We start from the raw sequence: 26,231 nt of genomic DNA, 5'->3' as shown, positions 1-26,231 counted from the left end.
ATCTAAACAAAGAGAAACTTAAAAATGCTTCATAGACAGGGATCTAGTAGACGTTGTGCATAAGTTTCAGAAAACGAGTGTGCAGGTACAGCAGGTAATAAAGAGGGAAAATTGATTTTTGGCATATATTACTAAAGCAATAGGGTATATGGGAAGGCAACGGCCTAGTGGTATTATCAATACGCTAATAATTCAAAATTCATCTAATTTGCTGGGGAACTGGTTCACATCCTGTTATAGCAGATAGTGGAATTGAAATCAATAAAACGTTTGTTGATCAGGGATGAATGATGACCATGAAGTTCGTTTTCATTTCTGGAAAAATCCCATCTGGTTCACTAAAATCCTTTACCTGGTCTGGCCTACCTATGGCTGCAGATCCACAGCAACGTGGTTGCCTCTTAACAGCGCTCTTGACAATTAAGGATGAGCAACGACTGCTGGCCCTAGCCAGAAAGCAACATATCCCGTGAGTGAATTAAGAATCTAAGAAACAAAGTGATACTTAAATTTTACGAGGTATTACTGAAACCACATTGGAGTTTTGCATAGTTTAAGTCTTGCAGTTGAACTGGAGGCGGTTGCAAAAGGAGATTCATTAGATTGATTCCAGAGATGGAGAGGTTTGTTTTATAAGAGATTGAGCAGTTTAGGCTTCTACTCTGAGGTTAGTAGATGGAGACATGATCTAACTGAGGGATACAAGATGCTAAAACAAATTCAAAAAGTAGACATATAAAAGGATATTTCCTCTTGTGGGCCAAACTAGGACAAGAGGCCACAGTTTTAGGGGGAGGAATAGCAGATTTAAAACAATAAATTATTTCTCTCAAAAGATCTTGGATTTGTAGAATTCACTACCCCACAGTGCAGCAGATTTTTTTTTAAAATGTACTCGTGGGACGTGGACATTGTTGGCTGGCTAGCATTATTGCCCATCCCTAACTTCCCCTTGAGAAGGTGGTAGTGAGCTGCCTTCTTGAACTTGCAATCCACTTGCTGCAGGATGACCTATATTGCCCTTGGGGATTGCCATGAATTTGATCCAGCAATAGTAAAAGAACAGCATCATATTTCCAAGTCAGGATGCTAAGTGGCTGTGCTCCATATATCTACTGGCCCTTCTGGATGGAAGTGGTTGTGGATTTGGAGGGTGCTTTCTAAGAATCTGCAGTGTGTCTTGTAGATAGTACATACTGCTGCTACTTAGCATAGGTGATAGAGGGAATGCACATAATGCTTTGTCCTGGATGGTGTGAACCTTCTTGAGTGTCACTGCAGCTGCACTCATCCAGGCAAGTGAGGATTATTCCATCACATTCCTGACTTGTGCCTTATTAATCATGGACAGGCTTTGAGGAGGCAGAGGTGAGTTACTTGCAGCAGTATTCCAAGCCTCTGACTTGCTCTCGCAGCCACCGTGTTTATGCAGCAAGTCCAGTTAAGTTGCCGCCCAATTGTAACCCCCCCAGGATGTTGATATTGGATTGGAACATTAAGTGACAGGAACCATTGTATGTCAAGGGGTGGTGATTAGATTGTCTCTTATTAGAGATGGTCACTGCCTGGCATTTGTGTGGTATGACTGTTACATGCTACTTGTCAGCCCAAGCTCACATATGAAGTAAATTTAGGGAAAAGATAGACAGATTTTTAATTAGAATTGGGTTGAAGATTTATGAGTGGGCAAGAAAGTGGGAAGGTGAGATCAGCCACGATTATGCTAAATGACACAGCAGGATGGAGGGTTGAATTGCATACTCCTGCACCTAGTTCTTAGGAACATGGAATGAAAAGTTTGGTTCTCTGCACTAACCTGAGGAGATCGGAGGTATAAAATGGCAAAGTTTTGCTGCAACTGTACAGGCATTAGTAAGATCGCCCCTCGAGTATTACATACAATTTCGGTCCCCTTGAGGACAGATGTCATAACACTGCATCCAGTTCGAATGAGTTTTACAAGATTTATTCCAGAGGTGAGGGGGGGTTTGTCCTAAGAGAGATCGAGTAGCTTAGCTCTTTACTCTCTAGAGTTTAAAAGAATGAGAGGAGATTTAATTAAGGTGTAAGATGCCAAAGAGGGCTGACAAAATAGGCACAAAGCAGATATTTCCCCATTGTGAAGCCATCACAGATTTAGGTTAAGGGGTGGCACAATTAAAACAGAGATTACTTCATTCAAAAAGGTCATAAATCTCGCAATTAACTCCCCCAGAGTGTAACGAACATTGACACTGAATAAACTTGAGATAGGTTTTTAAATTAGTAATGGGTTTAAAGGTTATGGGGAGCAGGCTGGAAAGTGGAGTTGAGACAACGATGAGATCATAGTATATTATGAGATCATGATTATATTAAATGGCAGAGCAAGCTCAAGAACTGAACTGCCCATTTCTGCTCCAAGCTCTTATGTTCAACTTTTGCCTCTGCCTTCCCTCCCAGCCCTTAATCCTTCTTTCTCTCTGACCCAATCCCCTTCTTCTTCCATCTCGACGACTCTGCCTCAGCACCTGCCTTCATTCCATTCCTCCCCCTTCACCAGCCCCCTACCTCTGACCCAAACTCATCCTCTTCCACCCAATCTGAACTCATCCCCACATACTCTGCCTCCAGTTGTGTCTTAGCCATCCCTCCACCACCCCATCCTCAGACATCCTCCACCCCACCTCATCTTCTCAGTTGCCACTGCACACACACCTCTTTAAAGTGACACTTACCTGCCTCTCACTGACCCGCAGTGTTCCGAAGACCATGTACTGGATCATCTTGCCAATCAACATAAGAAAACAGCAGGCAGTGTTTACCAGCACCTGGAAAATTAAACAAATAGGTTATTGAGTAAATGGCTTCATTAATTAATCCTCCAGACAGTCAAGGTGAACCATTTTACAATAAATTGAGAAATAAAACTGACATTGATAAGCGGTTATGTTTGCAGTGTAAAATAATGAATTTCACTCCAATATTACAACATAACCTTGAAACCCTGAAGTGATATAGGAAAGAGCCAAGAAACTGAGCTTGTAGGATCAGAAGTTATGTAAGTGAATGAAAAACTCAAGATCTTCACATCTCAATCCCAAAGAGTGTAAATAGCAAAAAGATGTCAAAATTAAAATATCATTTCAACTTCAGAGAGACAAGGGCACATAAGCTCAAACTAACCATTACAATCAAATTTAAAATTTACATTAAAAGTACCATCGCAAACTAGAGTAATCAACATTTGCAATGGGCTTCTAAGTTTGTTTTGAAACATTTCTGCTTCCAGAATCTTAGAGTTTAGGATTTGAGATATTATGTTGCAATTGTACAAGACATTGGTGGGGCCTCCTCGGGAGTACTGAGCCCAGTTCTGGTCACCTTGCCATAAGAAGGATACCATTAAGCTGGAGAGGGTTCAGAAGAGATTTACCAGAACATTGCCAGGAATGGAAGGTTTGAATCACAAAGAGAAGCTGAATAAACTGGGACGTTTCTCACTGGAGCATAGGAAATTGAGGAAGTGACCTAATACAGTTTATAAAATCATGTGGATATAGTTAAAGGTGAACGGCAGGTGTATTTTCCCTCTGCTGGGGAATTTCAAGTTTGGAGGGGATATTTTCAAGGTGAGAGAAGAAAAATTTACAAAAAGACACGAGAAGCAATTTGTTTTGTTTAACACAGGGAGTGGTTAGTGTGTGGAATGAACTTCCAGAAATAGTGGTGGATGTGGTTACAGTTACAAAGTTTAAAAGACATCGTAAGTACATGAATAAGAATGTACAGAGGGATATCAGCCAAGTGTCCGTTTCCACGCTGCAAGACTGACTCTGAGTACAGTCGGTTCTGGTAAGACATGCTAGTTCTGCTCTCATGCGATTGCACATTAAGAAAGTCACGCAATAGCCATGCCGTTTAAACTAATTGGGCCAGAATCGCATCAGAGCCAATACAGGTAAGGAAAGTTTGCATTCTACAAGCAGTCTAAGTTCTTCAATCATATTAAAGCCAATTCACATTGAAAAAACACATTACAGCAGAACCAACTGTGCTGAAGATTTCTCAGGGAAGCCAAGTTAATCTCAAGACTTCGCCCAGTTTCCCAGATATCAAATAGTACTCCCTTTGGAATACTAAGCAATGCAATGATGGAGTCATCTCTTTCAACCATTCTTGCTCGTTCTGTGCCAAGACTTGGCACGGAACAAAAAGCATGAGGTGTTGGGAGCACTGAAGCAATATCCAGTAAACCATTCGAATTAGTTTGCTACCCTAGCTCTAACTAAAAGCGATTCTACTTTACATAATCAGATGTCTCAAAAAAACTGTCCAACCAACTACCTTTGAACGTAGAAAATGCAAGATCCAATTTACCCGCAAAACTCCCTCAAACAGCAATATTCAATGTCTGGATAATCTGTTTTTCATTAAGTTGATCATAAGATAAATTTTCACCAAGATAATAGGGTGACTTTCCCTGCTTGTGTCTGAAATGGAATTCTTGTAAATCCATTCAAACTGATAGGTAGGACCTCCAGATGTTTGTTATGTACATTAATGACTTTGATGCAAATTATGTTACAATTATTAAGTCTGCAGATGACAAAATTTGTGCTGTCGATGAGAAGGATGGTCTCAGGATGCAGTCCAATATTGATCAGCTAGTAAATGGAGTATAGCAGTGGCAGATGGAATTTGATCCTGCTAAGAGTGAAATGATACATTTTGGAAGACCTAATAAGGGAAGGACTTGGATAATGAATGATATGTCCCTTGGCAGTACAGAGGAAAGAAAAGGACCTTAGTTCACAAGTACCTAGATTCCTGAAGGTGTCAGCACAGGTAGACAGGATAGTGAAGAAGGCATATGAGATTCTTGCTTACATGAGAATCGTGGAGCAGGGATGTTTTGTTGCAATATTTTGAAGCGTTGATTAGATAGAATACAGTATGCATTTCTGGTCACCAACACTATCAAAAGGATGTGATTGGACTGGACAAAGTAGGTTGGGTTAGTTTCTCAGTGCAGAGGCAGCTGAAAGGGGATCTGATTGAATATACAAGAATTACAGGGGATAGATAAAGTAGATCATGAGAATCCTTTCCCCACGGCAGTTGTATCTAAGGCATAGGTTGGAGAGACTGAGGCTGGACAGGCCACTCAAAATAATGAGCATATATAGGAGTTAGAAAAGATGGACAATGGTGGGAGCATGCTTGGAAATGGGAACCAGGTGACTGCTAATCAACATGCTGCAGAATCCAGTCAGGCTGCAGCTACAAACAGACAGTTTACAAACAAATCTGGTATCTGCAGAACCGACAATACACACCCAAATTTGGGGTTGAATTGGAGAATGGAATGTTGTCCCTGGGACAATCTGAAACATTGAGGCATGCACTATTCAAGGAGGCACTTCACATCCTTATTTGGAGCAGAGTACGTGCACCCAGCACCTCCAGTCATTATCACTTCAGAATCACCCTGCCATCAACCTGGTTCGGTCTGATCAATCAGGATGATTGAACCTGATAGTCAAAATCTTCCCGAAAGGGTGGAAAGACTCTAATTTAAGAATCACCATAAAACCACGTTCAGGACAGCAGCTCAAGAATAACCACAGAAAGAGAAGACACCTCTGAAACATCGGAAGACATCCCCATGTGGAGCCCAGCCAAGTTCTTGTGTGGTGGTATATCTTATCCAAAGTTAGAGCACCAGACAGATTTGTACTGTTTATCATTATTAGAACAATAAATACACTATGAATTATTGTGTCAAATAAACAAATATTGTTGTTTTACTATTAGGAGTCAACTCCATTCTTTCGCAGGATAAGAATTCAAATGCATTGTGTGGCAGGTGCAACAAGACTAAATTGAAATTGCTGGAAAAGCTCAGCAGGTCTGGCAGCATGTGAGAAGAGAAATCAGAGTTGAATGTTACACAGAACTTTGGGCATATGTTTAACGTGAGGAGTATATGGTTTAGTGGAGATCAGAGGAAAATATTTTTCACCAAAAAAGTGCGGTAAAAATATGGACGCTTCTGCTCAAGAGGGTGGGGGAGGCAGGTACTGCCAACATTTAAAAAGCATTTGGATGAGCACGTAAAATGTCAGGACACAGTAGGCTATGAACCAACAGCAGGTCAATGAGATCAGTACAATTGGTGTTTATTGGTCAACATAGACACAGTGGACCGAAGAGCCTGTTCCTCTGCCTAATGACCATCAGAATCTCATCACAAACCACAGCATTCCTAAAACTGCATTCTCTGTTCAAATCTTGGAGCAGACTGGAAACCAGCACCTTGTGAGTCAAAGCAAAGTATGCTCACCATTAAGCTATGGCTTAAAACTGTTAACAATAATCAGAAATCAAGGAAACAAAATTAATATTGTAAGACTCAGTCCTGAACTAATCTGACGACCTTCACACTGATTCTAGCCAAGTTATTACAGCATTACCAAGATAATTAAAATTAATTTCACTCTGAACATGGGGATAGCGCAAAGGGCAAACTGGGAAGAGAAGTAGAAATTGGACAGAAGAGAAAAACTAGGAAAAGAAATACTGAAGAGTAACATCCAACTTTTCCATTCAGCAAAAATATAGTTCTAAATAGAATCTTACAATTTCAAAATCACAAGCAGTGCTGGGTTTTGGAATATTGTAATTTCTGAAAGATTGTGAAAAAGCCCACAAGAAATTCAGTAAGTGTAGAAACATTTTCCACGATAGTGAAATCCCTAGAGCAGAGTTAAGTGTGTCTGAAGTTTGCTGATTTAGTATTGCAGGCTTATTCAATCCCAACCTTTGTCCTCAAGGATCTGGTGCAGTGGTGTTCTTCGGAATGCTCAATCATTAAGAATCCAAGTTTTTTTTGTAATTTCTCACAAGGGCACAGTCCAAACACCAAATAAAGTGAAAACACATGTAAAAAAAAACAAACCAGAGTGCAAGGGCTAAGCCCTGCCACAAAATCAACATTACAATTTTCTCAAAGTAAAAGGAGAAAATTGTAACACTCAGGCTGCAATCAGCCAGTGAAACAACAGATCCGTAATGAGAACTAGGTTACATCTGTAGCACATTGACAGTTTAAATCAGCCAGTTTAGAAGTCAGTCCTCGATAAAAAGGAATACGAGCTAACAAACTGGCTATATGGTTCAGTCAGTTTAGGAATCAGGTCCCTCCAAAAACAAACAGAAACCAACAGCAGCAGTACACACTGCATGTGGACAGGCAGCTCAGAGTTAATCCCCTCCCTGACAAAATGGAAAAGGATCCAAGTTTTTTTTTTCGCGAACAAGGTCTCCAACACCTCTGTTTTTTTCTTCTTTTCTTTTTACCCCCACACTACCGCCTAACTGCGGTAATGCTTATTTTTTCCACAGCACCCATGTTGTGCGCACGCAAGTGTGAGGATCCAAGTTATATTTCATGAATAATTCGCCATATTGCTAAGTAGTCTAATTATTCATGGAATTGGTAATCAGATTCAAATGTTGGTTAAATGGTCTATCAATTTGTAAGCGACTTGCAATACTGCTCTTTATTCTGTTGCATCATCCGTGTATTGCATCATAAACAAATGCATCAACTGATAACCAGAAGCTCGTGGCAGAACATGAACTGAAACACAAGTGTGAACAAGACACTAAAATTGGTTTGTTTTATGGATATCAATCCTTCAGTGCATTCATGGTTAAAAGCATTTTTGGTTACGTTTCACTTTCAACCCATTTTAAAACCAGCTAAGAACACAAATCCAGAATTTAAACATCTAACCTATTTGCATAATGATTCTATATTTTGTGGTTTCCCAGCAGGTGTCACAAGGGTGTTTGTCCTACTTACACGAAGCAGCTTCCTCTCTCAATTAGCCAGAAATTTAAATCTGACTTTTTTCCAAAATTCCTACCAATGATGTTTTGATCCAGTTACTAGGAAATTGCAAAGCAGCAAGCCTTGCTTCTCTTGCCTATCCAACTCCCTCAGAATGGGAGGGGACAATGGACAGTTGACCCAACTGCACAGCAAAATTTGGAAATTCACATGATGGGGAATTTCACTTCAATTTTATTTTTAGTTGCTGTATTACAAGTAAAAGAAAATGAAAAACAATGAAGTTCTTGACTATACCTGCAAATTTAACTATTAAAAGAATAGAACAACTTTGAATTCTGTGCAATTATTGCAGCCAGTGTCGCATTCATTAGCTTTGTAACTGGTTGAGACTTAAAACAAGTCAACAACATGCTTGGAATTGTTCTGTTGACTCCAATTGCAGCACTTGTGCAAAAGCTTCCCATCTTCTTAAGGTAACCCACTGTACACAGTTGCCAGAAACAAAATTTGCACTGGAAGGTCATGGAGCATAAATTAATTATTATACTGCTGCATCCATACATGCCTTTTTGAGACAAAAAAAACCTCGTCAAAAACCTTGCTAAATTCCATGTTGACCTCAACAGCTGAACCGCATTCAGTTGTTAATTTCTCAAGAAAATTCCATCAACTATCTTCCTTCAAGAAATAGGTCCTGACTGCCCTGGATTAGATGTTAACAAGGTTAGATCACATGGAACAGGGAGAACTAGCCATTTGGATACAGAACTGGCTCAAAGGTAGAAAACAGAGGATGGTGGTGGAGGGTTGCTTTTCAGACTGGAGGCCTGTGACCAGTGGAGTACCACAAGGATCAGTACTGGGTCCACTGCCTGTCATCATTTATATAAATGATTTGGACGTGAGCATAAGAGGTATAATTAGTAAGTTGGCAGACGACACCAAAATTGGAGGTGTAGTGGACAGCGAAAGTTACCTCAGATTACAATGTGATCTTGATCAGATGGGCCAATGGGCGGAGAAGTGGCAGATGGGAGTTTAATTTAGATAGACGTGAGGTGCTGCACTTTGGTAAGGCAGATTAGGGAAGGATTTATACACTTAATGTCATGGACATGGGGAGTGTTGCTGAACAAAGAAACTTTGGAGTGCAGGTTCATAGCTCTTTGAAAGTAGAGTCGCAGGAAGATAGGATAGTGAAGGCGGCGATTGGAATGCTTTCCTTTATTGGTTGGAGCATCAAGTATAGGAGTTGGGAGGTCATGTTGCAGCTGTACAGGACATTGGTTAGGCCATTGTTGGAATATTGCATGCAATTCTGGTCTCCTTCCTATCGGAAAAATGTTGTGAAACCTAAAAAGGATTCAGAAAAGATTTACAAGAATGTTGCCAAAGTTGGAGAATTTGAACTATCGGGAAAGGTTGAATAGGCTGGGGCTATCTTTCCTGGAGCGTCAGAGGCTGAGGGGTGACCTTATAGAGTTTTATAAAATCATGAGGGGCATGGATAGGGTCAATAGACAGTCCTTCCCCTGGGGTGGGGGAGTCCAGAACTAGAGGGCATAGGTTTAGGGTGAGGGGAAAGATATAAAAGAGATCTAAGGGGCAGTTTTTTCACGCAGAGGGTGGTATGTATATGGAATCAGCTGCCAGAGGAAGTGGTAGAGGTTAGTACAATTGCAACATTTAAAAGGCATCTGGATGGGTACATGAATAGGAAGGGTTTGGAGGGATATGGGCTGGGTGCTGGCAGGTGAAACTAGATTGGGTTGGCATATCTGGTCGGCATGGACGAGTTGGACCGAACAGTCTGTTTCCGTGCTGTACATCTCTATGACTCTAAATAGACAAGGTCATTTTCTTGGGTTGGGTAATGAGTCTAGAACGAGAGGGCATACATTTAGGGTGGGAAGATTTAAAAGGAACCTAAGCAACCTTTTCACACAAAGGGTGATGCTTGTATGGAAGTAGCTGCCAGAGGAAGTGGTGGAGGCGGGTAAAATTACAACATTTAAAAGGCATCTGGATGGCTTTATGAATAGGAAAGGTTTCGAGGGATATGGGCCAAGTACTGGCAAATGGGACTAGATTAATTTAGGATATCTGGTTGTCATGGACGAGTTGGACCAAAGGGTCTGTTTCTGCGCTGTACATCTCTATGACTCTTTGAAATTCACTGGCAAGACAAAAAAAACAAAATCGTGTAGTTAGTAGTGAGGGAAACTTATAGCCTGCCACAAGACATTTACCTTGTCTCAGAATTCAATCCAATAATTTGCCCACTATTGAAGTTAGACTGACTGGCCTGAGTGTATTTGGTCTATTCCTTGCTCACTTTTTAAACAAATGCACAACATTCCCATTCTGCATACCCTAGCACCACACTTGCCTCCAGTGAGGATGATAAAGTTATGGTCAAAGAATTCGCTATTCTCACCCCTGCCTCATTACAGTCTGAAGTAAATTTCATTAAGTCCTGATGAAATGCCCATGTTTAAGGATGCTCACTTGTCTCCCCATTTATCATAGCAAAAGTTTCATCCTCAATAATGCTAGGATCATTCCTTCTTTTGAGAAGATAGGTACAAAGTATTCAATAAGAATCACACCTATATCTACCAGCTGTCCGTAGAGGTAAATAATAGTAACCCAAAGATAATCTCAGTCAAAACGCTCCTGGGTAGCGGCCTGCCCTCCCTAGAATATTCTTATCAGCTGCACAGGCCTCAGAGGCCTGCGTACGACAGCAACTTCCAGAACCAGAAGTCAATACAGTATCAAAGTGCCTATGCAGATCATTGTGCATGGAATATCAAGTAGCCATGCACCTTAGAGGGAACATTGGCAGTAGCAACCATGATTGAATTGCACTGCCTCTTAAAGGAGGGAAATGTTGGTCCAAGACTACTACTATGAATTAAGGAAGGGCAATTGAGGGCATGCGAGTAGTGCTCGTGAACGTGGACTGGCAATTTAGGTTAAATTATAGGTCGGAGATGCAGTGGCAAGCATTTGGTGAGATATTCCAAAAAAACACAATATAGTTATGGTTCAACAATTGTACAAGGTCGGACGGATTGCAACTAAATTGGAAGGGGACTAATATACTGGCAGGGAAATTTGTTAGAACTGCTTGGGAGGATTTAAACTAGTAAGGTGGGGGGGTGGGACTCAGGGAGAGAGTGAGGAAATAGATCGATCTGAGACAGGTACAGCTGAGAACAGAAGTGAGTCAAACAGGCAGGGACAAGGTAGGACTAATAAATTAAACGGCATTTATTTCAATGTAAGGGGCCTAACCGGGAAGGCAGATGAACTCAGGGCATGGTTAGGAACATGGGACTGGAATATCATAGCAATTACAGAAACATGGCTCAGGGATGGGCAGGACTGGCAGCTTAATGTTCCAGGATACAAATGCTACAGGAAGGATAGAAAGGGAGGCAAGAGAGGAAGGGGGAGTGACATTTTTGATAAGGGATAGCATTACAGCTGTGCTGAAGGAGGATATTCCTGGAAATACATCCAGGGAAGTTATTTGGGTGGAACTGAGAAATAAGAAAGGGATGATCACCTTATTGGGATTGTATTATAGATCCCCTAATAGTCAGAGGGAAATTGAGAAAGAAACTTGTAAGGAGATCTCAGCTAGCTGCAAGAATAATAGAGTAGTTACAGTAGAGGATTGTAACTTTCCAAACATCAACTAGGACTGTCATAGTGTTAAAGGTTTAGATGGAGAGGAATTTCATAAGTGTGTACAAGACAATTTTCTGATTCAGTATGTGGATGTAACCACAAGAGAAGGTGCAAAACCTGACCTACTCTTGGGAAATAAGGCAGGGCAGGTGACTGAGGTGTCAGTAGGGGAACACTTTGGGGCCAGCAACGATAACTCTATTCGTTTTAAAATAGTGATGGAAAAGGATAGACCAGATCTAAAAGTTGGTAAGGTCCTAGGGACTGTTGCTGAACAAAGAGACCTTGGAGTGCAGGTTCATAGCTCCTTGAAAGTGGAGTCACAGGTAGATAAGATAGTGAAGGCGGCGATTGGTACACTTTCCTTTATTGGTCAGAGTATTGAGTACAGGAGTTAGGAGGTCATGTTGCGGCTGTATAGGACATTGGTTGGGTCACTGTTGGAATATTGCGTGCAATTCTGCAACAGGGCTGGTGCCGGGGCCTCAACTCTTTATAATTTATATAAATATTTAAATGAAGGAGTCAAAGGAATGGCAGTTAAATTTGCCTGCGACACAAAGATAGACATGGAAGTTAGTCATGAAGAGGACATAAGGAGCCTGAAAGGGATTTCGGTAGGTTGCAAAAATAGGCAAGCATGGAGGACAATATGGGGAAAGTACGAAATTGTCTGTTTTGGCAGAAAGAATAAGACATATTTTCTAAATAGTGAAAGATTGCAGTGCTCTGACATGGACAAATCTGCATGAATCACTAAAGGTTAGTAAGCTAACACAGCCAGTAGTCAGGAAAACTAATAGAATGCAACATTTTGAGAGGAATTGAATGCAAGAGTCAGAACACTGTGCTTCAGTTTTGTTCAACACTGGCAGAACCTCATGTTGAGTACTGTGCACAGTACTGGTCATCACTACACTGAAAAATGTTAATGTATTGAAAGCAGTTCAGAGAAAGTTTACAAGACTAATGCTTGGAATAAGCAGGTTACCATGAGGAAAGGCTGGACAAACTAGGCTTGCATCCTCTAGAGTTTAAGAGGAAGAGGTGACTTAATTGAAGCATATGACCCTGAAAGGATTTGACCCAGTGGATGCTAAAAGCATGTTTCCTCATGGGAGAATCTAGAGCTCAGTTCTTTATTTGACAATATACTATTCGTGTGCTCGACTGTGAAAACCAATGCAAAGTATTCATTCAACTCCTGTGTTAATTTCCTGGTCCCCCATTTGCTTCCCCCCCCCCTTCTTCTCAAAGGGGCTTATGTTCATTTTGTTTTTGCTCTTTTTAATAGGCTAGATAGGATAGACCTGTATCCTCTGGAGTTTAGAGGAGTCAGACCTAATTGAAACATTCAAATCCTGATAGGATTTGACCAGGTGGGTGTTCAAAGGACTGTTCCTCTTGTAGGAGAATCTAAAACTAGAGAGTTTAGAAATATTGTTGCCCATTTAAGACAGAGATGACGATTTTGTTTCTCTTGTAGCATGGAGTATGTTGGAATTTCTTTCCTCAAAAGTCAGCGGATGCAGAATCTTTAAATAATTTTAAGGGAGGTGTAGATAGATCCTCAATTACAAATGTAATCAGATCTAAGTTCGGCAGTCCTGCCACATCCAGAACGGTGGTCGACATTTAAACAACTGATTGGAGAAGGCTTCAGAAATATCACCATCCCCAATGACTGAAGAGCCCAGCACATCAGCATAAAAGATTAGGCTGAAGCTTTCACAGCAACGTTCAGCTAGAAATGCCAAGTGAATGTTCCTTTTCAGCACCCTCCAACAAGCCCCAGCATTTCAGATCAGTCTTCAGCCAATTTGATTCACTCCATGTGATATCAAGAAATAACTGGAGACACTGGACACTGCAAAAGCTATGGGCCCTGACAACATTCCAGCAATACTACTGGGACTTGCGTCTTCCTTAACTAAGCTGATCCAATACAGTTACAAGAGTGGCATCTGCTTGACAGTATGGAATATATGGTATGTCCAGGTATGTCCTATACATAAAAAGCAGAATACATCTAACTCAGCCAATTATCACCTCATCTGTCTATTCTCAATCATCAGTAAAGTGACAGGGGATGTTGTTGTAGCCCATGACTAAAGTTGACAAGATGGTCACTTGGGGATTTTATAGCTAATACAAAATGGCCGACAGGGTTTGACCGTTATCTCCAGAAGTTCACAGACTCAGCCTCCACATACTACATATATGCTGGTTAAGATGAGATTCTCTGTCGGAAGAAACATTAGGCAAGTTAATGAGGTTTCTGAAACAGACAGTTCTAAACATGTAAGCATTCTAATAAGGGGCGTTTGTGAAAGGCCTAGTTTAGCTACAGTCCCAAGTTTGTTATTTTATAAAAAGGAGAAGTCTGATCCTAGGGCATTCTGAATTGTTCAGGCAATTGTAGAATTAGAAAGGCAAAAAACAAAGTGTGTAAACGTCAGTTGCATTCCTTATAGGCAATAAAGACACCCAATGCATTATTAGGGAAGATAAAGTAATAAACATGATCTTCGAAAAACTATTGGCACAGGAGGAGGGCAGAGAAAGGTTATAAAATGAGGGGTCACAATTAGAAAGAGATAAATAATTGAAACTTAAGTGCACGTGGTTCAGCCAAAAAAATCCTCATACACAAAGATCAAGGGAAGAGTTAAAAGTCACAACACCAGGTTATAGTCCAACAGGTTTATTTGGAAGTATTAGCTTTCAGAGTGCTGCCCCTTCATCCGATATCATCAAGATTGGGATACAGGCAGAATCTAACTCACACCTTTAATACATTGCCTGAGCTGAGAGGTCACTTTTCTTTAAAAATAAAACCTAAAGTTATCTCGATAATGTGACTTGAAAGAAGTTCTGGAATTTACATATTAATGAAGCAAAACGTGCAACCAAGATGAAAGGCTTGTTCAATATATCACTTTGGATTTCGCCAGTGCCACTCAGCTGCTGACCTCACTACAGCCTTGGGTTCAAACATGGATAAAAGAGCGGAATTCAAAAGGTGAGGTGAAAGTAACAGCACTTGACAGATAGTGGTATCAAGGAGCCCTAGCAAAATTGGAATCAATTGATCTTGGGGGCAAACTCTCCACTGATTGGAGTCAAACGTGGCACATACAAAGATTGTTGTGGTTCTTGGTGGTCAGTCATCTCAGCTCCAGGACATCTCTGCAGGAGTTCTTCAGGGTAGTGTCCCAGGCCCAATCATTTTCAGCTGTTTCAATGACCTTCCTTCCATCATAAGGTTAGAGGTGGGGGTGTTTGCTGGTAATTGCACAATGCTCAGTACCATTCATGATTCCTCAGATATTTAAGCAGTCCATGTTCAAATGCAACAAGATCGAGACAATATCCAGGCTTTGGCTGACAAAGGGCAAGTAACGTGTGACACAGAAATGCCAGGCTATGAACATCACAATAAAAGACAATCTGATCACTGCCCATTAATATTCAATGGTGTTACAATCACCGAATCCCCCACCATCAACATGTTGGGGTCTTATCATTGATAAGGAACTCAACTGGACTCACCACAAACAGGATCAAATACAGCAGGCCAAAGGCTACGAATACTGCGGCGAGAAAGTCACCTCCTGACTCCCAAAGCCTTTCCACCACCTACAAGACACTAATCAAGAGTGTGATGGAATACTCCCCACTTACCTGGATGATTGTAGATCTAACAACACAAGACGCTTGACACCATCCGGACAAAGCAGTCCACTTGATTTGCACTACATCCAAGCATCCACTGCCTCGATCACCAAGACTATTGCTACTGCTGCTACTACTACTTACAAGATGCACTACAGAAATTCACTAAAGATCCTCAGACAGCATCTTCCAAATCCATGACTATCTACAAGGGAATGCCACTACCTTCAAGTTCTCCTCCAAGTCACTCACCATCCTGACTTGGAAATACATCACCGTTCCTTCACTGTCACTGGGCCAAAATCCTCCCTGACAGCATTGAGAATGAACCTACAGCAGATGGACTGCCGAGGTTCGAGATGGCAGCTCACCACCACCTTCTTAAGTATTGATACTGAAGTTTCTACGTATCAGATAATCCACTTCATGCTAAATTTTAAAGCAGTTTGTTGAACACCACTGCACAACTCTACGACTCTAATTGCAGCATTGTACAGCAAAGCCACCCCTTAGCAGGCTAATCCACCAGGTTAATCCTTTGCCAAGAGTTAAACAGCAAATAACAGTGGACAGAATGATTGCAACTGGGAAGAAAGTATCTTCAGCTCACACAACAACAAACACTTTCATCACATCTAAGCACAAATGAACTCAGCACACCTGCTCTATCCTGACAGAAATAAACATCTCTGTATATGTAAAGGATACATTAGGGACTGAAATGTTATGTAAAATAAAGTAGTCATCCGACAGCATAAATAACGCAGTGCATGGTTCAAATGTTGCATGCCCAAGTGCCACATCAGTTTATATTGTGTATAATATTCCCTGCTGACATTCAATGAATGCAACTCAGATTCTTTTTGTTCTAAGATGATGTTTTTATATCCTTGTCTTCCAATGGTGCCAAGTATTGCTGGATATATTTCCATAGACTCTAGGCACCCATTGGCTTGCAACTTTTTATTTAAGCATCTGCTACTAAAGAGTACACAATAATCAAAGAATGGGAGGCCTGCCTAGTTTTCTCGTTCTCAATTCAAGGACAATTATACTGACCATGAATGGCAATCGCAATAAGCTGGAAAGTAAACTGAGGACCTTCCAAATCTACATACCTATGTATATAACTACACTCACTGCTCAAATGTCAACTGAGGGTCACTGAAACATACAGCTGTTCACAAAAAAATCTTAGACTGTATTAAGTGCCTCCAGAACAAACCACAAATAGAGTGAAAGCATAAGGAAATAATAGTCATGGTTCCAATCTCACAGCCTAAACACATTCAAAGTAAACAAAACAATAGAAAACTCATAATAGAAAATATCAAAAAAGGACAGTTAGTTGAACTGAAGTGTTAGTAAAACTACTACAGACATGCACCACAAACATGGTAGTGATAATAACAGAGTCAAAACACTGAAATTGAATTGCTGAGTGGAGGTGGGTAGACAGGCAGGTGTTTGGTGTGTCTGTGTGTGTAGGAAGAGGTGGTACAGAAGACAGATGGATGGACGTTTACTGAACTTTCAGATTTCCAGTATCTAAAGTAACCCATTCTTGGGGTACGACTGATTTCAATCTTGTCCATTTGGAAACACAGAACTGGAGAACTGCAAATGTTACACCAATGTTTCAAAATGTGGGTTAAGGTCGGTAAAATTAGTCAGCTTAACAACAGCAGCAATCGTCTAAAAACAGTAATCTACCACAAAATTAAACAGTCACTTGAGCAAATCTGGATCAATAAACAGAAGCCACTATAGATTTGTTACGGGCAAATTGCTTGCAACTATGTTTAAAGTAACAGAAGATTGATAAAGTTAATGCTTTTGATGTGATGTATAGGGACTTCCAAATGCACTTGATAACACCTCACAACAGCGAAAAGTTCTCTAGTGGAATAAAGGAAACAGTAACAAGATGGATAAAAAAATTCACAGACTGATAGAGAGGCAATGAATGCTTTTCAGACTGGCAAGAGGTCTGTAGTGAAGTTCCCAGATTGTTACCTGCTATGTGGAATAGTCTAATGCTGTGCATATTTGAGGGGGTGGGGGGTTATCTCTGGCCAACACTTTTATGATCATCTTACTCGATTTCAGGATTGAAAGACCCAATCCAATGTTCTAAGAATGTGGGATCATATCCCATCAACTGGTGGAACTTACATTCAATTGATGAACCTGGAATTAGAAGCCAGTATTAGTAACGGTGATGGTCATGAAATTGCAGGGCATAACTTGCCTATTTACTCATAAACTCAACCTTTGGGGTAGAAGTGTTGAACCTCAAAAGAAAATAGATAAATTGGTGGTTTTGGGAAGACTTCCAGTGCGTACAAGTGTAAAGTGATTTGTTTTGATAGGAAGGACATGGAGAGACAACACACAAAAAAAATGAGTGCAAAGCTTAAGTAAGCAGAACAAAATATGCTCCCTGATTTTACCACAACATTCTGGAGCGTATCATTCACAGAAACAGAATTTGATTGACCTTATAAATATTGTGGCTACTAGAACAGGACAGAGGGTAGGAACTAAGAGGTGACTGACTCATTCCCTGACTCTCCAGAACTTGTCAATCTAGCCACCATCTGTAAGTCACAAGTCAGGGTGTGATTAAATGCTCTTCACTTGACTGGTGCCCTAGTCTAAACCATTTTCAGTTGCTTTATTTATAATCATCTCTTCGTCATAAGTGCAGAGGTAATGACATTCACTGATGATTGCACAATGTTCAATAACATTTATACTCCACAGAAACTAAAGCAGTAAGACCTGGACAACATGGAAACCTAGACTGATTAGTGACAAATAACATTTGCACCACACAAGAGCCAACGAGAGAATCCAACCAACACCCTCTTGATATTCAGTAGCATTAGCAGTACTGAAATTCCCACTGTCAACATCCTGTGGATTGCCAATGACCAGAAACTGAACAAGGTATGTAAATACTTAGATAAAGGGATGTGAATTTTGCGGCAGATAACATACCTCCTGTTTCCCTAAAGCTTGTCTGCCAACTAAAAGGCACGAGGTTATGATGGAACACGCTCCACTTACCTGACTAAGTGCAACTCCAACAACACGAGAAGCTTGACTCCATTCAGCTGAAAGTAGCCTGCTTGATTGAAAGTAGCCTGCTTGACTGAAACCATCCACAAGCTTCTATTTTCACTCTGCACGACCACCACATTAGCAGGAGTATGTTATTTACAAATGCAATGCAGCAACTCACACTAGCTCTTTTCACAGTACCTTTCAAACCCATGACTTTTACCACTGAGGAGGACCAAGGCAGCAGAGGCATACGGATACCACCACCTCCAGATTCCCACCTAAGCCATGCACTAGCATTCCAGTTCCTCATTATCAGTGTCATAGAGTCAGAGTCAGACAGTGCTATATGCTACATGACACTGTGACAGTTAGTCAAAATACTAGAATTTCACTTCCTCTCAGAATCAATTGGAGTATTGAGTCCACTTCTGGTGATACAGGCATTACAAATAAAATGTGAGAGAAAATGATTGCACGGATAAGGTATTTCAGTTATTCAGATAGATGGAAAGGTTGGGACTGTACTCTTTGAAGATTGAGAGAGGATTTCATGGAGATATTCAAAATCCTGAGAGGTCTGGACTGTGCATATATGAAAAAAATCTCACTGATGGAAGATCAGAGAATGATATTTCAGGCAATTAGAGTCAGAGTCATACAGTACAGAAAGAGACCTTTCAGTCTAACTCATCCATACTTAAAGTTTCCCAAACTAAACTAGTCCCACTTGCCTGTGTTTGGCCAATATCACTCTAAACCTTTCCTATTCATGTACCGATCCAAATGTCTTTTAAATATTGTGACTATACCTACATCTACTATTTCCTCTGGCAGTTCTTTCCACAAAAAAAAATTGGGTCCCTCTTAAATTTTTCTTCGCTCACCTTAAAAATATGCCCCCGAGTTTTGAACAACCCCACCCTAGGGAAAGACATTGGTAATTCATCTTATCTACGTCCCTTATGATTTGACAAACCTTTGTAACGTCACCCTCATCCTCGTGTTCTTCAGTGAAAGTTCCAGCCTTTCAAGCCTCTCTCTAATGCAAACCTTCGAATCCTGGCTACATCCTGGGCCTATCTTTTTTGGATTCTTGCCAACTTAATAATATCCTTCCCATCGCAGGGCAACGAAAACTATGCATAGTACTCCAAATGGGACCTCACCAACATCTGGTACAACCACAACATGACAATGCAACTTCTATACTTAATGGTTTGAACTATGACAGCAAATCCCCTAAACATTTTAACTGCCTTGCCTAACTGTGATGCAACTGTCAAAGAACTATGCGCATGAACTCCTCCATCTCTTCTGTTCAATGTCACTACCCAGGGCCTACCATTAACTGTATGAGTCCTGCCCTTGTTTGTTTATCCAAATTAAACTCCATGTGCCATTCCACAGCCCACTGGCCCAAATGATCTAGATATCTTTGTAATCTTACAATGTTTCAATGTCAACTGGACCACCAATTTGATGTCATCTACAAATTTACTAATCATGCCCATTAAATTGTCATCCAAAATCATTTTTATAAATTAGCAAAATATTTAAGGTAATTGGCAAAAGCAGCATAAGACATGAGGAAAATGTTTGCATGTTTGCAGTTAGTCTCAAATCCATTGCCTGAGAGCAGGGTGAAGGCTCTAACCTCCTTTCACCTGGAGCTATCCCCATCCCCCAACTCAAATTCTCTATGAATCCACTATATTACACAACTGTGCTGCCCCTTCTCTCACCTCAACACAGCCAGAAGCCCTGCTTTCAGCAACCTAGACCCTATTTTCAACTATTCTCTTCCCCACCTTCCCTCTTCTTGAATACCTGAGAACAACGTCCAAGTTCTTTGTTTGCTAAAGTGGCAACTCTTGTTGATTGGACTATTGATTTGATGTTGAAGTGTTAATCAATAAGTTGGGGAGAAGTGGGGGGAAAAAAAAGAGAAAACAGAGAAATGGAAGTAAGCAAAGCATTCACATAGCTTGGAGGACTCAGCTTGGGTTCAAACCAAACTGAACCTTCGTATCAGACTCTGCAATTCAATACTTGAACTACAGCATTTAAGGGCACTGTTATTGAATAACTTGTTTAGTTCATTAATAGAAACTGGAAGGACGGATCCATTACTCAAGATTAGCATTCTTCCCATTCTTATATATAATGCCGCAAGTCAATAGAGTGTTGTGTAAGGTAGTTCTGTTTGAGTTAATAGCAGTTTCCCCAAGTGTTTATGGATTGACTATTCAGTCTGAATAGAAGAAAGGTCACGAGAGGTAAAATGTTAACATTGCTTTCTCTCCAAGGTTGATGCCAGACCTGCTGAGTTTCTCCATCAATTTGTTTTTGTTTCAGATTTCCAGCATGGGCAGTTCTTTGTTTTATATAAAACTAGCGCCAGTGTCTCACAACCATTATAGTATTGTAACATTCAAAGCCAGAGCTACAGTTCATTTGGATTTGAATCATGAAAACTACTGACTTTGAGGTACTGCTGTCACTTATTTGCAATATTTTTTCATTATACCAAACCATGTGAACAGCTTGGAGACTGATTAGCAAGGTTAGATCTCATGGAATACAGAGAGAACTAGCCATATGGATACAGAACTGGCTCAAAAGTAGAAGACAGAGGGTGGTAGTGGAGGGTTGTTTTTCAGACTGGAGGCCTGTGACAAGTGGAGTGCCACAAGGATCGGTGCTGGGCCCTCTACTTTTTGTCATTTACATAAATGATTTGGATGCGAGCATACGAGGTACAGTTAGTAAGTTTGCAGATGACACCAAAATTGGAGGTGTAGTGGACAGCGAAGAGGGTTACCTCAGATTATAACAGGATCTAGACCAGATGGGCCAATGGACTAAGAAGTGGCAGATGGAGTTTAATTCAGATAAATGTGAGGTACTGCATTTTGGGAAAGCAAATCTTAGCAAGACTTATACACTTAATGGTAAGGTCCTAGGGAGTGTTGCTGAACAAAGAGACCTTGGAGTGCAGGTTCATAGCTCCTTGAAAGTGGAGTCGCAGGTAAATAGGACAGTGAAGGCGGCATTTGGTATGCTTTCCTTTATTGGTCAGAGTATTGAGTACAGGAGTTGGGAGTTCATGTTGCGTCTGTACAGGACATTGGTTAGGCCACTGTTGGAATATTGCATGCAATTCTGGTCTCCTTCCTATTGGAAGGACGTTGTGAAACTTGAAAGGGTTCAGAAAAGACTTACAAGGATGTTGCCAGGGTTGGAAGATTTTAGCTGAGCTACAGGGAGAGGCTGAACAGGCGGGGGCTGTTTTTGCTGGAGTGTCGGGGGTGGAGGATGACCTTATAGAGGTTTACAAAATTATGAGGGGCATGGATAGGACAAATAGACAAAGTCTTTTCCCTGGGGTCAGGGAATCTAGAACCAGAGGGCATAGGTTTAGTTGGGGGGGGGGGGGGCGGAAGCAACTTTTTCACGCAGAGGGTGGTATGTGTATGGAATGAGCTGCCAGAGGATGTGGTGGAGGCTGATACAATTGCAACATTTAAGAGGCATTTGGATGGGTATATGAATAGGAAGGGTTTGGAGGAATATGGGCTGGGTGCTGGCAGGTGGGACTAGTTTGGGTGGGATATCTGGTCGGCATGGACGAGTTGGACCGAAGAGATGTACAGCATGGAATCAGACCCTATGACTCTATGACTCTAAATCGTAATTCTACCAGATATTGGAGAACAGATGATCATAGGCATTTACAGTGGGATACTTGGATTTCTTTACTTACAGAGTTCATTATTTGGCAGATATTGGAGCACTAAAAACTATTTGTAATTAGTTTCAAAAATTCGTTAGGCCAACCTTATTTGTTACTAAGTTGAAAACTACCAATCATTCAAGAATTCTTCTCCACACATCAGCTACTTTTACAGGATATTACTCGTAGTACAGTGCTCAGTTTAGCACAGTTGTACTCTGGCTATATAAAACCCGGAGAACCTGAACTGCCTATTCATTTTCCTAGAATAGCTTACCAACGTGGAAGAGCAAAGAGTAAGCACACCAATTAGCCCATATGTAACAGTCTATACAATCACTGACTCTATCCATTCCTGAAGAAGGGCTTGTGCCCGAAACATTGATTCTCCTGCTCCTTGGATGCTGCCTGACCTGCTGTGCTTTTCCAGCAACACATTTTTCAGCTCTGATCTCCAGCATCTGCAGTCCTAATCTATCCTATTTACTAAAGCTCTGAAGCTTCTGAATAGATGTTCCCTAAATGTCAATGGCAATTTATCTTTCTTAAATATTTAAAACTTTTGTCCACATATTGTTTGAACGAATTCATACTAATCCACAAACCCTTCAATTCTGCCCACTGAAGTTTTAATCTACAGAAGTTGGCTCTATCCACCTACCATCTCTCTGAAAGAACTATACAGTCAAATTCCACTTGTTTTTTAAATTATTTCACCACTAAGATTTGGATATTTGAACCTATATCGATGCCTTGCTAATGTTTAGCATCGTGTTTGATTCCCTTATCCTCCCATCAAAAACACCCCACATCTATTTATTTTTAATTCACTATACATGGACATCACTGGCCAGGCCAGCATTTATTGCCTATACATAATTTGTGCAGAGGGTAGTGGAGAGTCAACCACATTACTGTGAATCTGGAGTGATAGGCAGGCCAGACCAACCAAGGATGGCAGATTTCCTCCCCTAACATACATTAATGAACCAGATGGGTTTTTCCAACAATGGTTTCATGGTCATCATTAGATTCTTAATCCCAGACTTTTATCTGCCATGATAAGATTTGAATCTGGGTCCCCAGAACATTACCAGAGTTTCTGGATTAATCGTCCAGTGATAATACCACTCGGCCATTGTCCTCCTGATCTAATTCAGGAACTTAGTCACATCTTCCTTCTAGTCAAAGCTCACCAAACTTCCCAATTTTTCTAAAACTTTTGAAAATTTTCCAAATGCATCCAGATGTATCTTGAAGACTGCAAAAGAACACCAACCTGAAAGGCATTTGTTTTCCGATACTGCTAGGCCAAAGTGTCACAGGTCCCTTTTAAATAGTTGGAGGAACCTATGTAACTTAAATTTTCAGCCTACCATGTGAAAGGCCTTTGAAATTCCACAAGATCTCCTCATTGAAAGAGGAATTGAGTTTCTGAAAATCACAGCTTTAAGTGAAATCACTTGAAGTTAAGCATAGTGTCTTGTGGAAATCAATTTTAAAACCAGAGTTAGACTCCTGAGGGCAATGTGTGCTTGGAAAAGTAAAAGTAGAAATATAGTGCGTTATAAAGTTGACAACTTTACGCACACCAACTTCACAACAAGTGCAAGAAGCATCTAGCAAAAGAGAACAAGGAAAGGTTCTGTGACAAAAGCAGGTTTTTTTACTTGCAGATAAGTCTTTAAAGAAATCTACAAGTTCCTTAAAAATTGTACCTATATGCAATATATCAAAGTTTTTTTTCAAAAACTTAAGCCAAGTAGCTCCTCCACTAATCTAAAAATAAATGAAAACCAAAAGTCGCCTTCAGTACCTCAAATGGGAGGGGGACGGGTCATTAATGATGCTATGATGAGGGACACAGTAACTTGAGACACAAACAAGAAGAAAGCAATGTTCAATAAGAAATAAGGCCTGAGGAGAGAAAACAAGAAAAATTTTATGTTGCTTTCAAATTAAGTGAGGAAAATTAAAATGAACAGTCTCTACGCAATATATATTCTATTAATTCAAGAGAATTTCAAAGTGTGACTGGACAGCCCTTGAAAAACTCAAAACTCTGGCGCCTCACAGTGCCAGAGACCCGGGTTCAATTCCCGCCTCAGGCGACTGACTGTGTGGAGTTTGCACATTCTCCCCGTGTCTGCGTGGGTTTCCTCCAGATGCTCCGGTTTCCTCCCACAGTCCAAAGATGTGCAGGTCAGGTGAATTGGCCATGCTACATTACCCATAGTGTTAGGTAAGGGGTAAATGTAGGGGTATGGGTGGATTGCACTTCGGTGGGTCGGTGTGGACTTGTTGGGCCGAAGGGCCTGTTTCCACACTGTAAGTAATCTAATTTAAATTGTTAGGAACTTTCTCCATACATTATATATTCTGGCAAGGGGTGACAAGAGTTCACCTTAGTGCTTGCTAATATACAACCCGATTCCTGCAATTCAGCACTCTCAGTCCAAGTCAGACAAATAATCTTTGCAGAAGGGTAAAGTTGGCATCTATATTTTGAAAAACTGAATATTAACCAATCTTTTGTCCATACAAACAAGTTGGACTCAAGAATTTCTGCTCATAATCTAGGCTCTAGACATCTTTACCATGTTCTGACCTACTTTTGATACAACACTTGTATTTCTAAACTTAGATATCCAAACTTTGCTCAATAAATAGTTCACACCATGATTAGTCTATACAAAGACTGAATAACTTGCTCAAGTTCTCATCAAAAATCTTTAAAACAGGTCCTTTTATTGGTTTAAGTTTTGCTTATATCTTCAAATTTGAAACTTGGTGAGCAATTAATAAACCCATACAAATATTCATCCACTAGACAGTGGAATAATAAGTCTGTATTGAATGATAATTTGAATTCTTTACATTCACTGTCAGCATAAAATTCAAACATTCTAAAAATACTGTTCCAGGAGAAAGTGAGGACTGCAGATGCTGGAGACCAGAGTTGAAAAATGTGGTGCTGGAAAAACACAGCTTATGCTCCATCATCGATTACCGTGTTCAAAAAAACTCCCTTCATGAACTGTTTTCTATACGTTTTAAGTATTTTAAATCACATCTACAAGTTTCTTTACCGGTTTTAAAAGACAAAACAAACTCTCTTCCTTCGAAAGGGGAAACAAAACAGTTCCCTCCCTTAAAAACAGAGGTGAAGCAATACACTTACCCAAACGCACCAGCTGTCTGACACCAGGTACCAGGCCATCTCTACCGCCAGTCCGTGGCCATCGGCCCACTCCGGTCGGCTCGCTGATCCCATCGCGTCTTCACTTTGATCCGGCATCTCGTTTTGGACGGCGTTTTCCCCGCGCTCAACCATTCCGGTTGGCCGATCGTCGCTGGGGGTAGGAGCGCCGGGGTCGGTGACCTGCACGGTGGCGGGGCCCTGCGGCAGCCTGAGGTTGGAGTAGGCGCTAAAGAGGCTGACGGCCAACAGCGCTGCGCTCAGGGCCGTGTAGGTCCGCAAACTAGGCCAGGGGAAGCGCTCGAGGAAAAGCAGCGGCATGGCGAGGCTGAGGACCGGGTTGCCGTTACCCCCAATGACCGGACGGGCGGTGGCCCTAAAATTCCCGTTAACGCTCAAGCACGTAGAGACAGCCCCGTTCTCAATCGAGGCAACGATATCGGTAACGTCATCAGACAAAATGGGCAGGGCGAGCTGTCCGGAAACAATCCCGGAAGTGACGGCTTAGAGAACCTCCTGAACTGGTGGAGGACTGCGCTGACATGGGAATAGTCTCCATGGTTACCGAGTCAGGTAATCATGTCTGGAGTCATTGGAGGAGTTAAAATTCACACAACACCAGGTTATCGTCCAACAGATTTAACTGGAAGCACAAGCTTTCGGTGCGTTGCTCCTTCCTCAGGTGTCCACAGCCACCTGATGAGGGAGCGTCGCTTCGAAAGCTAGTGCTTCCAATTGAACCTGTTGGACTATAATCTGATGTTGTGTGATTTTTAATTTTGTACACCCCAGTCCAACATCGGCCTCTCCAACTCATCATTGGAGGAGTGTATTCACAAAGGTACATAATGATGCTCTGGACATTAATTACTAAGCTTGGAGTTCAGAATTCACTCATAATAATCTAAAGTAGTTGTTGAAAGTTTAATTAATCATTGCTGGTGGCATCATCCCTGGCTTGGCCTGTCTGCTGCTGAGACCTTCATCCATTCCTCGTAATCCATTTTTTCACTGTC

General features: G+C 41.1%; 1 protein-coding gene across 2 annotated transcripts in view; it reads right to left on the bottom strand.

The window, feature by feature from the left end:
• amfra (autocrine motility factor receptor a) overlaps positions 1-25,695 on the bottom strand; it is a 69,923-nt gene extending 44,228 nt beyond the window's left edge. For both annotated transcript variants that reach the window (XM_072547688.1, XM_072547689.1), the window contains exons 1-2: positions 25,198-25,695; positions 2,718-2,810 (exon numbers count right to left, since the gene is read on the bottom strand). In XM_072547688.1, coding sequence (XP_072403789.1) covers positions 2,718-2,810; positions 25,198-25,536 — 432 coding nt within the window. In that variant the 5' untranslated portion in view covers positions 25,537-25,695. The remainder of the gene's footprint in view (positions 1-2,717; positions 2,811-25,197) is intronic.
• Positions 25,696-26,231: the final 536 nt, after the last annotated feature.

Source organism: Chiloscyllium punctatum, chromosome 26 (assembly GCF_047496795.1).
Source record: "Chiloscyllium punctatum isolate Juve2018m chromosome 26, sChiPun1.3, whole genome shotgun sequence".
Lineage (NCBI taxonomy): Eukaryota > Metazoa > Chordata > Chondrichthyes > Orectolobiformes > Hemiscylliidae > Chiloscyllium > Chiloscyllium punctatum.
This window is presented reverse-complemented; position numbering and strand designations above follow the sequence as displayed.